Here is a 14,021-nt window from a genome sequence, read left to right as displayed (position 1 = left end):
TTCATCATGACTTTAGCATAAACACTGACTGCATCATGACTTTAGCATAAACACTGACTTCATCATGACTTTAGCATAAATACTGACTGCATCATGACTTTAGCATAAATACTGACTTCATCATGACTTTAGCATAAACACTGACTTCATCATGACTTTAGCATAAATACTGACTTCATCATGACTTTAGCATAAACACTGACTGCATCATGACTTTAGCATAAATACTGACTTCATCATGACTTTAGCATAAATACTGACTTCATCATGACTGCCATAAACACTGACTGCATCATGACTTTAGCATAAACACTGACTTCATCATGACTTTAGCATAAATACTGACTTCATCATGACTTTAGCATAAACACTGACTGCATCATGACTTTAGCATAAACACTGACTTCATCATGACTTTAGCATAAACACTGACTTCATCATGACTTTAGCATAAATACTGACTGCATCATGACTTTAGCATAAATACTGACTGCATCATGACTTTAGCATAAACACTGACTTCATCATGACTTTAGCATAAACACTGACTTCATCATGACTTTAGCATAAATACTGACTTCATCATGACTTTAGCATAAACACTGACTTCATCATGACTTTAGCATAAATACTGACTGCATCATGACTTTAGCATAAATACTGACTTCATCATGACTTTAGCATAAACACTGACTTCATCATGACTTTAGCATAAACACTGACTTCATCATGACTTTAGCATAAATACTGACTGCATCATGACTTTAGCATAAATACTGACTGCATCATGACTTTAGCATAAATACTGACTTCATCATGACTTTAGCATAAATACTGACTGCATCATGACTTTAGCATAAATACTGACTGCATCATGACTTTAGCATAAATACTGACTGCATCATGACTTTAGCATAAATACTGACTGCAGGAAAGATGTTTTAGTGAACTTTATTGCTAAGTGTATTTGGCGCTCAGACCCCGGTGGAAGGCGGAGCCATCATGGGCCATCCATGACCTAAGTTGATTAGATGTCTCCCCCAGGGCCTGGAGACTGGTGGTGGTAGATGTGGAGAGAAGGTAGAGGAGGAGGGGAGGTACAGAGGAGGAGGAGGGGAGGTACAGAGGAGGAGGAGGGGAGGTGCAGAGGAGGAGGGGAGGTACAGAGGAGGAGGAGGGGAGGTGCAGAGGAGGAGGGGAGGTACAGAGGAGGAGGGGAGGTACAGAGGAGGAGGGGAGGTGCAGAGGAGGTGCAGAAGAGGAGGGGAGGTGCAGAGGAGGAGATGGGGAGGTGCAGAGGAGGAGGGGAGGTGCAGAGGAGGAGGAGAAGAGGTGCAGAGGAGGAGGGGAGGTACAGAGGAGGTGCAGAAGAGGAGGGGAGGTGCAGAGGAGGAGATGGGGAGGTGCAGAGGAGGAGATGGGGAGGTGCAGAGGAGGAGGGGAGGTACAGAGGAGGTGCAGAAGAGGGGAGGTGCAGAGATGGGGAGGTGCAGAGGAGATGGGGAGGTGCAGAGGAGGTGCAGAAGAGGAGGTACAGAGGAGGTGCAGAAGAGAGGGGAGGCGCAGAGGAGGAGATGGGGAGGTGCAGAGGAGGGGCAGGGGAGGTGGTGGGTCGCAGTACGGTTTGAAGCGGCCGGGCCGTCTGCCTGAGGCTTAAATGCGACCGCCTGGTGCTGATTGGAGCAGAGGAGGAGCGACTTGAGAGTGACGATTGGTGATGAGGAGCAGGTGCGAGGGCCATGACGCAGGTGTCCCCTGTCCTTCCACCCTCCTTCTGTCCTTCCACCCTCCTTCTGTCCTTCCACCCTCCTTCTGTCCTTCCACCCTCCTTCTGTCCTTCCACCCTCCTTCTGTCCTTCCACCCTCCTTCTGTCCTTCCACCCTCCTTCTGACCTTCCACCCTCCTTCTGTCCTTCCACCCTCCTTCTGTCCTTCCACCCTCCATCTGTCCTTACACCCTCCTCCTCTAACGCACTTAAGACTCAAACGCACTTAAGACTCAAACGCACTTAAGACTCAAACGCACTTAAGACTCTAAGACACTGAAGACGTAGTCACATTTGTCTTTAATCGACACTTAAGGCACTTTTCACTTTCAATGACAATAACTTAAAACAGGAACAAAGACCCTGTGGACAGAGGGACATTCAGGACAGCGCCCCTGTGGACAGAGGGACATTCAGGACAGCCCCCCTGTGGACAGAGGGACATTCAGGACAGCCCCCCTGTGGACAGAGGGACATTCAGGACAGCGCCCCTGTGGACAGAGGGACATTCAGGACAGCCCCCCTGTGGACAGAGGAACATTCAGGACAGCGCCCCTGTGGACAGAGGGACATTCAGGACAGCCCCCCTGTGGACAGAGGAACATTCAGGACAGCGCCCCCTGCTGCGTCATATAGTGGTTTACAACAGGACACGTCTCAGACTTGAACTCTAAAGACGACGGTCGAGTTTAGAGCTTAAACAGAGGCTTCTTCTCTCAAACAGAGTTACAAATGTAGAGCTCTTAGAGTTTAGGCGGGACTTTGTGGTGTCCAGCGTCCCCTCCTGGACGTGTCCAGCTTCCCCTCCTGGACATGTCCAGCGTCCCCTCCTGGACGTGTCCAGCTCCTGCAGAGACATTTCAAGTCACTTATGTCAAACATCCGTTTAACTCCTTTTTCTTCATTAAACAAAACAATTCATTCTTTTGATTTGAGCTTTTAGTAGAAGATGAAATATCAAGTCCACATGTTCTGAACCTTCATCCGGGACTTTCTGTCCAATCCAGAACTCGAGTTCAGAGTTCAGAGTTCAGAGTGGTCTAATATTGAAAAGTTTAGGAGAAAGAAGCAGCGAGAAAAGGTGTCTTGCCCTCTTCAGGTGGGTGGGGGGTCTTGATGGAGCGTGTGATTGACAGTTGGATCGGTGCAGTCGCTGCATCGACTGTTGTGGTAAAGAGGGAGCTGAGTCCAAAGACAAAGCTCTGGATTTACCGGTCGCTCTACGTTCTGACCTCACCTATGGTCATGAGCTTTGGGTAGTGACCGAAAGAACAAGATCGCGGATACAAGCGGTCGAAATGAGTTTCCTCCGCCGGGTGGCTGGGCGCTCCCTTAGAGATAAGGTGTGGAGCTCGGCCACACGGGGGGGGGCTCAGAGTAGAGCCGCTGCTCCTCCAGCTGAGGTGGCTCGGGCATCTGTCCCGGAGCCTCCTGGGCGTCTGGTGGGACATGCCTGTTTCAGGCATGTCCCACCAGGAAGAGGCCCCGGGGAAGACCCAGGACACGCTGGAGAGACTAGGTCTCTCGGCTGGCCTGGGAACGCCTCGGGATCCCCCCGGAGGAGTTAGAGGAAGTGTCTGGGGAGAAGGAGGTCTGGGAGTCCCTGCTCAGACTGCTGCCCCCGCGACCCGACCCCGGATAAAGCGGCAGAAGATGGATGGATGGAAGCTGCGAGAAGTTTCCAAAACTGAAGCTTTTCTCGTCTGCAAAGGTCAATGTCTTTTAGTCCTGGTTTAGTCCTGGTTTAGTCCTGGTTTAGTCCTGGTTTAGTCCTGGTTTAGTCCTGGTTTAGTCCTGGTTTAGTCCTGGTTTAGACCTGGTTTAGACCTGGTTTAGACCTGGTTTAGTCCCGGTTTAGACCTGGTTTAGTCCCGGTTTAGACCTGGTTTAGTCCTGGTTTAGTCCTGGTTTAGTCCTGGTTTAGTCCTGGTTTAGTCCCGGTTTAGTCCCGGTTTAGTCCCGGTTTAGACCCGGTTTAGACCTGGTTTAGACCTGGTTTAGTCCCGGTTTAGACCTGGTTTAGTCCCGGTTTAGACCTGGTTTAGTCCCGGTTTACACCTGGTTTAGACCTGGTTTAGACCTGGTTTAGACCTGGTTTAGACCTGGTTTAGTCCTGGTTTAATCCCGGTTTAGTCCCGGTTTAGTCCCGGTTTACACCTGGTTTAGACCTGGTTTAGTCCAGCTCAAGGACAAATCCTTTGGAGAGTTCTTTGGTCTGACTGGTCTTGAGACGAGCAGCTGAAAGGTTTGATGTGGAGGTGCTGAGCTCATTGTTCTGGAGGTGCTGAGCTCATTGTTCTGCAGGTGCTGAGCTCATTGTTCTGCGGGTGCTGAGCTCATTGTTCTGCAGGTGCTGAGCTCATTGTTCTGCAGGTGCTGAGCTCATTGTTCTGCAGGTGCTGAGCTCATTGTTCTGCAGGTGCTGAGCTCATTGTTCTGCAGGTGCCTTCACTCCACGGCTCCAGGCCTCGTTGCCACGTACACGAGGAGCACGATGAGGAGGACCACCACGGCTAAAGTGGGGAGGACCACGGTGGAGACCTGCTGCCGCGCCTCCTGCATGGCCTGCTTACGCTCCTTCTTGTCCTTCCATGTCTCCTTCTTAGGTTTTCCCTTGAGCTGCCTCATGGTGGCGCTGTGGAAGCACAGGAACCTGCAGGTCACAAACAACACACTGAAGTTTGATTCAAACCAGGACTAAACCAGGTCTAAACCGGGTCTAAACCAGGTCTAAACCGGGTCTAAACCAGGACTAAACCAGGACTAAACCAGGACTAAACCAGGACTAAACCAGGACTAAACCAGGTCTAAACCGGGTCTAAACCAGGACTAAACCAGGACTAAACCAGGTCTAAACCGGGACTAAACCAGGTCTAAACCGGGTCTAAACCAGGACTAAACCAGGTCTAAACCGGGTCTAAACCAGGACTAAACCAGGACTAAACCAGGTCTAAACCGGGACTAAACCAGGTCTAAACCGGGACTAAACCAGGTCTAAACCGGGTCTAAACCAGGACTAAACCAGGTCTAAACCGGGTCTAAACCAGGACTAAACCAGGTCTAAACCGGGACTAAACCAAGTCTAAACCGGGACTAAACCAGGTCTAAACCGGGTCTAAACCAGGACTAAACCAGGTCTAAACCGGGTCTAAACCAGGACTAAACCAGGACTAAACCAGGTCTAAACCGGGACTAAACCAGGTCTAAACCGGGACTAAACCAGGTCTAAACCGGGTCTAAACCAGGACTAAACCGGGTCTAAACCGGGACTAAACCAGGTCTAAACCGGGACTAAACCAGGTCTAAACCGGGTCTAAACCAGGACTAAACCGGGTCTAAACCAGGACTAAACCAGGACTAAACCAGGTCTAAACCTCCGCTCACACACTTGTAAGGCTCTGCTCACGCACGATGCGACAGGACTATGATAAAACACCAAAGAAGAAGAAGAAGAAGAAGAAGAGCTAGTCTCCGGTCTGGAGAGACGGGAGATGGCGGAGGAGAGTGGATCGGGGATGGAAGACGTTCTGGACGGCGTGGAGGAGCAGCCTTTTCTGGCTGCACGTGCCAGGAAACGTAAAAAGTCCCTTAGCTCGTCCGAGGGTTCTGGGAATGAGCAGCAGGATGAGACTGAAGCTGTTGATATCCGGGGTGAGAGCAGAGACTGTAAGGTGATCATAAAGCTTGCACAGGATAGTGCATCCTTTAAGGAGTGGAATTCAGTGGCATTGTCAAAGAGCCTAACTGTAGCTGTGGGAGTGATCAAGAGTGCGAGTGTCCTTAGAGATGGCTCGCTGCTGGTCGTGTGCAAGGACGCGGCTCAGCAACGGAAGGCGATTGGAACTAAACGTCTGGGTGGAAAGGACATTCTTGTGTCTGATGCTGAAAGAAACATGGTCAGAGGAGTTATCGTAGGCGTCCCTACGGCGACGTCTGTGGATGAAGTTAAGGAGAATTTGACTGGGGCTACGGTGGTGGACGCTAGGCGGTTGAAGGTGACCCGGTCTGGGGTAAGATGTGACAGCTTGTCGGTAATGGTAACACTTGAAGGGAGGTGCCTGCCTAGTAAGGTGTTCATTGGGTACATGTGCTATAGCGTCAGGCCATATGTTCCGCCGCCCCTGCGTTGCTTTAAGTGCCAGCGCTTTGGGCATGTTGCAGCGGTCTGTAGAGGGAAGCAAAGATGTGGTAAATGTGCAGGAGATCACGAGTATGGGAAGTGTGACGTGGGTGCAAAACTGAAGTGCTGTAACTGTGGGGAAGAACATAGCTCTGCCTACGGGGGATGCAGGTTTAGCAAAAGAGCTGCTGAGGTGCAGAAAATAAAAGGTCTCTCAAGGTGTATCCTATGCAGATGCAGTCAAGAAAGTTTCAAGTAACGAGTTTAGAGTAAATACAGAGAGGGGAGCCAGGGCGAAATGAGAAAGGCCAGCGTGGCTCCCAAGAAGTGTGAAGGTTTCAAGAGTGGAGGTCCCAAGTGTGCAGGTTCCAGAATGAATGAGAATACCCTGGTTGTGGATAGAGAGGATTTTGTACTCTTTATGGTGGATGTTGTAAACTGTGCTGCTCAGACTCAAAGCAGAACTGAAAGGATCAGGATCATTGCTAAAGCTGCAGGGAGATTCCTTGGAACAAAGGAGCTTGATTGGGCAGATATAGAAAACAGGCTAAAGGCGCTAAATGGGAGTCGGAGTGATGGGGGTCTGCTTGTGGGGAGTCAGAGTGATCAGAGTGACGAGATGGGGGTGGGGGTGGTCTCCTGTCCTCGCCCAGTCTCGTAGACGCACGGCTACCAAGCAGCGACATCAGTGGAAATATTAAAGCCTATAGAATGAAGCCTAAAGAATAAAGCTGTACGGTGGAAGCACCGAACGTCAAAGAAGGAGAGGAAGATGAAGAAGAGTCTCCCTGGAATAAAGCCGGTCGGTCTCTGAAACAACAACAACTATTCTAGTCACAAAGACATATCATGACCTCATGGGCTTTGTAACACCAAAGCAATGGAAGGAGTTCTTTTACGGACTACGACAGAGTCTGAGGAATAAAGTCTGGCGGTAATGCAACACTCGGATGCCAACCGCCATAAAACAACAACAACAACAACAACTTGTAAGGCTCCGCTCACACACTTGTAAGGCTCCGCTCACACACTTGTAAGGCTCCGCTCACGCACACTTGTAAGGCTCCGCTCACGCACACTTGTAAGGCTCCGCTCACGCACACTTGTAAGGCTCCGCTCACGCACACTTGTAAGGCTCCGCTCACACACTTGTAAGGCTCCGCTCACACACTTGTAAGGCTCCGCTCAGGCACACTTGTAAGGCTCCGCTCACGCACACTTGTAAGGCTCCGCTCACGCACACTTGTAAGGCTCCGCTCACGCACACTTGTAAGGCTCCGCTCACGCACACTTGTAAGGCTCCGCTCACGCACACTTGTAAGGCTCCGCTCACGCACACTTGTAAGGCTCCGCTCACGCACACTTGTAAGGCTCCGCTCACACACTTGTAAGGCTCCGCTCACACACTTGTAAGGCTCCGCTCACACACTTGTAAGGCTCCGCTCACACACTTGTAAGGCTCCGCTCACACACTTGTAAGGCTCCGCTCACGCACACTTGTAAGGCTCCGCTCACGCACACTTGTAAGGCTCCGCTCACACACTTGTAAGGCTCCGCTCACACACTTGTAAGGCTCCGCTCACGCACACTTGTAAGGCTCCGCTCACGCACACTTGTAAGGCTCCGCTCACGCACACTTGTAAGGCTCCGCTCACGCACACTTGTAAGGCTCCGCTCACGCACACTTGTAAGGCTCCGCTCACGCACACTTGTAAGGCTCCGCTCACGCACACTTGTAAGGCTCCGCTCACGCACACTTGTAAGGCTCCGCTCACGCACACTTGTAAGGCTCCGCTCACGCACACTTGTAAGGCTCCGCTCACGCACACTTGTAAGGCTCCGCTCACGCACACTTGTAAGGCTCCGCTCACGCACACTTGTAAGGCTCCGCTCACGCACACTTGTAAGGCTCCGCTCACGCACACTTGTAAGGCTCCGCTCACGCACTTGTAAGGCTCCGCTCACGCACTTGTAAGGCTCCGCTCACGCACTTGTAAGGCTCCGCTCACGCACTTGTAAGGCTCCGCTCACGCACTTGTAAGGCTCCGCTCACGCACACTTGTAAGGCTCCGCTCACGCACACTTGTAAGGCTCCGCTCACACACTTGTAAGGCTCCGCTCACACACTTGTAAGGCTCCGCTCACGCACACTTGTAAGGCTCCGCTCACGCACACTTGTAAGGCTCCGCTCACGCACACTTGTAAGGCTCCGCTCACGCACACTTGTAAGGCTCCGCTCACGCACACTTGTAAGGCTCCGCTCACGCACACTTGTAAGGCTCCGCTCACGCACACTTGTAAGGCTCCGCTCACGCACACTTGTAAGGCTCCGCTCACGCACTTGTAAGGCTCCGCTCACGCACTTGTAAGGCTCCGCTCACGCACTTGTAAGGCTCCGCTCACGCACTTGTAAGGCTCCGCTCACGCACTTATAAGGCTCCGCTCACGCACACTTGTAAGGCTCCGCTCACGCACACTTGTAAGGCTCCGCTCACACACTTGTAAGGCTCCGCTCACGCACACTTGTAAGGCTCCGCTCACACACTTGTAAGGCTCCGCTCACGCACACTTGTAAGGCTCCGCTCACGCACACTTGTAAGGCTCCGCTCACGCACACTTGTAAGGCTCCGCTCACACACTTGTAAGGCTCCGCTCACGCACACTTGTAAGGCTCCGCTCACGCACACTTGTAAGGCTCCGCTCACACACTTGTAAGGCTCCGCTCACGCACACTTGTAAGGCTCCGCTCACACACTTGTAAGGCTCCGCTCACACACTTGTAAGGCTCCGCTCACACACTTATAAGGCTCCGCTCACGCACACTTGTAAGGCTCCGCTCACGCACACTTGTAAGGCTCCGCTCACACACTTGTAAGGCTCCGCTCACGCACACTTGTAAGGCTCCGCTCACACACTTGTAAGGCTCCGCTCACACACTTGTAAGGCTCCGCTCACGCACACTTGTAAGGCTCCGCTCACGCACACTTGTAAGGCTCCGCTCACACACTTGTAAGGCTCCGCTCACGCACACTTGTAAGGCTCCGCTCACGCACACTTGTAAGGCTCCGCTCACGCACACTTGTAAGGCTCCGCTCACGCACACTTGTAAGGCTCCGCTCACGCACACTTGTAAGGCTCCGCTCACGCACACTTGTAAGGCTCCGCTCACACACTTGTAAGGCTCCGCTCACGCACACTTGTAAGGCTCCGCTCACACACTTGTAAGGCTCCGCTCACACACTTGTAAGGCTCCGCTCACACACTTGTAAGGCTCCGCTCACGCACACTTGTAAGGCTCCGCTCACGCACACTTGTAAGGCTCCGCTCACGCACTTGTAAGGCTCCGCTCACGCACACTTGTAAGGCTCCGCTCACGCACACTTGTAAGGCTCCGCTCACACACTTGTAAGGCTCCGCTCACACACTTGTAAGGCTCCGCTCACACACTTATAAGGCTCCGCTCACGCACACTTGTAAGGCTCCGCTCACGCACACTTGTAAGGCTCCGCTCACACACTTGTAAGGCTCCGCTCACGCACACTTGTAAGGCTCCGCTCACACACTTGTAAGGCTCCGCTCACACACTTGTAAGGCTCCGCTCACGCACACTTGTAAGGCTCCGCTCACGCACACTTGTAAGGCTCCGCTCACACACTTGTAAGGCTCCGCTCACACACTTGTAAGGCTCCGCTCACGCACACTTGTAAGGCTCCGCTCACGCACACTTGTAAGGCTCCGCTCACGCACACTTGTAAGGCTCCGCTCACGCACACTTGTAAGGCTCCGCTCACGCACACTTGTAAGGCTCCGCTCACGCACACTTGTAAGGCTCCGCTCACACACTTGTAAGGCTCCGCTCACGCACACTTGTAAGGCTCCGCTCACACACTTGTAAGGCTCCGCTCACACACTTGTAAGGCTCCGCTCACACACTTGTAAGGCTCCGCTCACGCACACTTGTAAGGCTCCGCTCACGCACACTTGTAAGGCTCCGCTCACGCACACTTGTAAGGCTCCGCTCACACACTTGTAAGGCTCCGCTCACGCACACTTGTAAGGCTCCGCTCACGCACACTTGTAAGGCTCCGCTCACACACTTGTAAGGCTCCGCTCACACACTTGTAAGGCTCCGCTCACACACTTGTAAGGCTCCGCTCACGCACACTTGTAAGGCTCCGCTCACGCACACTTGTAAGGCTCCGCTCACGCACACTTGTAAGGCTCCGCTCACACCCTAACGTCGCCCGGGCCTGACGTCATTGTAACGTAAGACTTCCTCAGACCTTATGGGCCACATAAAGCCCCGTGCGTCCGTTCGCGTCTTTAATGTTCCTTTAAAGGACGCACACACGGTTACACGCGGTTTAAAGGACGCACACGCTAAAGTTCCGCTGTTTTGGACAAACTTTAGGACACGTCCTGCGCGTCACTGTCAAACCCGCGGCTCCGGCGTCACGTGGCGCTGGCCTCGCACTTCCGGCTCATACTTAGAGCTTTAGAGTTCATTCACGTGAACTTTAATGTCGCGTAGAAAGAAGAAAAGTGCAGTAAGTTTCACGAACCTGCTCTTCACGCGAACTCGACGTGGCGTTTGGCGCAGACGCGCACCGACACTGCACTTCCGGCGGCGACTTCACAATAAAAGCACAAGAAGTAAACGATGTAAAAGGTTTAAAAGTGTGTAAAATAAGGGCCCGGGGATTGGACTGAAGTTGAATCTTGTGCAGTTCAGATAATAATAATAATAATAATGATAATAATAATAATAATAATAATAAATATAGCCGCAAGCGGCAATGATCGGCCCTCGCCACACCGCCGCCACGCCGCAAGAGGAGGGGGCGCTAACGCGCCCCAATTGTCCTTTCATTACGCCTACTGCTGAATCTGTGACGCTGTCACATCTTCTCCCCTTTGTTTTACCATCAAAAAGCTATTTTATTTTGAATTCTTGGCAAAATGTGCGGCTTTGCCGCACAGACACCGTAACTCTTTGAATGAAAATGTGGATAACTTTTGATGGTCCTGAAGATGAGTCTCACCAAATTTCAGGTTAATACGTCTAACGCCCTGGGAGGAGTTTGTGAAAGTCTAAAGTGTAAACATGTTCTGGCGATTTCCCCATTGGAATAACATGGGAGGTTTTGGTCATCGCTACGGCAACGCCATAACAATTATGACATGGGTCTCATTGACTTTTTTGATGCGGTTGCCAAAATTGAGTTTTGTGTCAAATTTCATATAATTTCGCAAAACTAAACATTTAACCTCCATATAAAATCTGTAGGGGGCGCTGTGGCGCCAAATGAATTTATTTCACTTCAAGTAGGTTTAGGGCAAAGAGTTTAACAACTGATTCTAATTTGACGCAATTCGGACTTTATCTGCGCAAACGGCAGAAATTTTAAATAAGGGAGATTTCTGAAATTCTAGCTACAGTTTGCGGCTTTGCCGCACAGAGACCGTGACAGGGTCAATGTAATTTGGATAACTTTTGATGTCCCACTCCTCAGTAAAATTTTCACCAAATTTCAGCTATTTAGAGCCAACGCCCTGGGAGGAGTTCGTAAAAGTACGACGTTTGGAAAAACTCCGAAGTCATGTTTAGCCATTTTTGAACCAATATGGCCGACATTTGGTTGGGTGGACGGCGTTGTCGTAATAATATTTTTTACTTCTCTTGTCACCATCTACCTCGGCGCCAAATTTCATGATTCTACGATCAGATTTTTTTTGGGTCATTTCCCATCTCTCAATGCATTTTTGGTACATTTGGGGGCGGTGACGCGCCAGTTTTTTTTGTTTTAGAAAAGGGAAATAGCCAGAATGTAGAGAGGCACGATTTTTAGAGGTGTGAACATTTTTGTGACTTTTCGTCAATGTTCACTGGGTGAAAAATAGGGGGGTTGGTCCCGAGAAGAAGAAAGAATAATATTCCGATGCGAAAACAATGTTTCCCATTTTTCAAATATCATAAACTATACATTTTCGGAAAGCGCTCGCGCTTTCCTACCTCATGGTGTGGGTCCCTGGTCACTGACGGGTACTTTCGTTAATTTTGAGTGGGCTCCGCCCACTTTGTGTTTTTGGCCCTCTATACAGTAATAATGTTCAATTTTTGCATTACATGTTTATATGAACGGAACATGCAAGAGATGGGGAACGTATTCGTGAGGTACTTAGCGCAAATGAGTGCTTTATATGGGGATGACGACCGCTTCGCGGTCGTCATCTCAATGTAAAGTGCTCGTTTAGTGCGCACTTTTTCACGGGCTTCGCCCGTTTACAACGGTAATGTTCCATTTTCCTACTACTAATTAGTATGCACGGGGCGTGCATGAGTGAAGGAGTGCGTTAGTGAGTGTTTGGAAGTGGGCGAGCGCTTCGCGCTCGATTTCGTGCGCACTACGTGCGCACTTTCGCAGCCGTGCTTCGCACGGCCTTACGAGATTAATAGGCCTCTCGCCAGCTTGTGGCGCTCGGGCCTAATAATGTTAATGATAATAATAATAATAATAATGTTAATAATAATAATAATAATGTTAATAATAATAATAATATAGTAACAGACTCAGAAGACTTTAATGCTCTTGTTCAAGTGAAGAAACGCGACAGGAAACTGTGAATAAGAGTCAAATATAAACGGGAACAATAAAGAGCATTAAAGCAGCAAATCCATTTGTTTGTATCCTTCAGGCGCCGCCAAGGTCTCATTTTCACCGCCACACCGAAGGGTCACCTGCAGAAGGGTCACCTGCAGAAGGGTCACCTGCAGAAGTGTCACCTGCCGAAGGGCCACCTGCAGAGGGGTCACCTGCAGAAGTGTCACCTGCAGAGGGTTCACCTGCAGAGGGGTCACCTGCAGAATTGTCACCTGCAGAAGTGTCACCTGCAGAGGGGTCACCTGCAGAAGTGTCACCTGCCGAAGGGCCACCTGCAGAGGGGTCACCTGCAGAGGGGTCACCTGCAGAAGTGTCACCTGCAGAGGGGTCACCTGCAGAAGGGCCACCTGCAGAAGGGTCACCTGCAGAGGGTTCACCTGCAGAGGGGGCACCTGCAGAAGTGTCACCTGCAGAAGTGTCACCTGCAGAGGGTTCACCTGCAGAGGGGTCACCTGCAGAATTGTCACCTGCAGAAGTGTCACCTGCAGAGGGGTCACCTGCAGAAGTGTCACCTGCAGAGGGTTCACCTGCAGAAGTGTCACCTGCAGAGGGTTCACCTGCAGAAGTGTCACCTGCAGAGGGTTTACCTGCAGAGGGGTCACCTGCAGAAGGGTCACCTGCAGAGGGGTCACCTGCAGAAGGGCCACCTGCAGAAGGGTCACCTGCAGAGGGTTCACCTGCAGAAGGGTCACCTGCAGAGGGGTCACCTGCAGAAGGGCCACCTGCAGAAGTGTCACCTGCAGAGGGTTCACCTGCAGAAGTGTCACCTGCAGAGGGTTCACCTGCAGAGGGTTCACCTGCAGAAGTGTCACCTGCAGAGGGGTCACCTGCAGAAGGGCCACCTGCAGAAGGGTCACCTGCAGAGGGTTCACCTGCAGAAGTGTAACCTGCAGAGGGTTCACCTGCAGAGGGGTCACCTGCAGAAGGGTCACCTGCAGAGGGGTCACCTGCAGAAGGGCCACCTGCAGAAGTGTCACCTGCAGAGGGTTCACCTGCAGAAGTGTCACCTGCAGAGGGTTCACCTGCAGAAGGGTCACCTGCAGAGGGGTCACCTGCAGAAGGGCCACCTGCAGAAGGGTCACCTGCAGAGGGGTCACCTGCAGAAGGGTCACCTGCAGAAGGGCCACCTGCAGAAGGGTCACCTGCAGAAGGGCCACCTGCAGAAGGGTCACCTGCCGAAGGGCCACCTGCAGAGGGTTCACCTGCAGAAGTGTCACCTGCAGAGGGGTCACCTGCAGAGGGGTCACCTGCAGAAGGGCCACCTGCAGAAGGGCCACCTGCAGAAGGGTCACCTGCAGAAGGGTCACCTGCAGAGGGGTCACCAGCAGAAGGGTCACCTGCAGAGGGTTCACCTGCAGAAGTGTCACCTGCAGAAGTGTCACCTGCAGAGGGGTCACCTGCAGAAGTGTCACCTGCAGAGGGTTCACCTGCAGAGGGGTCACCTGCAGAAGGGCCACCTGCAGAAGGGTCACC

At 51.7% G+C, this 14,021-nt stretch overlaps 1 protein-coding gene across 2 annotated transcripts; it reads right to left on the bottom strand.

The window, feature by feature from the left end:
- Positions 1–2,059: 2,059 nt before the first annotated feature.
- Positions 2,060–10,497, bottom strand: smco4 (single-pass membrane protein with coiled-coil domains 4). 2 transcript variants are annotated; one of them, XM_072459076.1, is made up of 2 exons: positions 10,449–10,497; positions 2,060–4,419 (listed from the first exon to the last, which is right to left on the bottom strand). In XM_072459076.1, exon 2 carries the CDS (start codon positions 4,392–4,394, stop codon positions 4,215–4,217), a length of 180 nt encoding a protein of 59 aa, XP_072315177.1. In that variant the 5' UTR covers positions 4,395–4,419; positions 10,449–10,497; the 3' UTR covers positions 2,060–4,214. The 2 variants fall into 2 exon arrangements, with proteins under 2 accessions (XP_072315177.1, XP_072315169.1); XM_072459068.1 differs by having other exon boundaries at positions 2,060–4,403; positions 10,439–10,492.
- Between the last annotated feature and the right edge of the window lie 3,524 nt (positions 10,498–14,021).

The sequence above is a fragment of the Eucyclogobius newberryi genome, unplaced genomic scaffold (assembly GCF_026437365.1).
Source record: "Eucyclogobius newberryi isolate DKJ021-1_F unplaced genomic scaffold, fEucNew1.0.hap1 SCAF_10, whole genome shotgun sequence".
NCBI classification, from domain to species: Eukaryota; Metazoa; Chordata; class Actinopteri; order Gobiiformes; family Gobiidae; genus Eucyclogobius; species Eucyclogobius newberryi.
The sequence above is the reverse complement of the archived record's forward strand: the minus strand, read 5'-3'. Positions and strand labels throughout refer to the sequence as shown.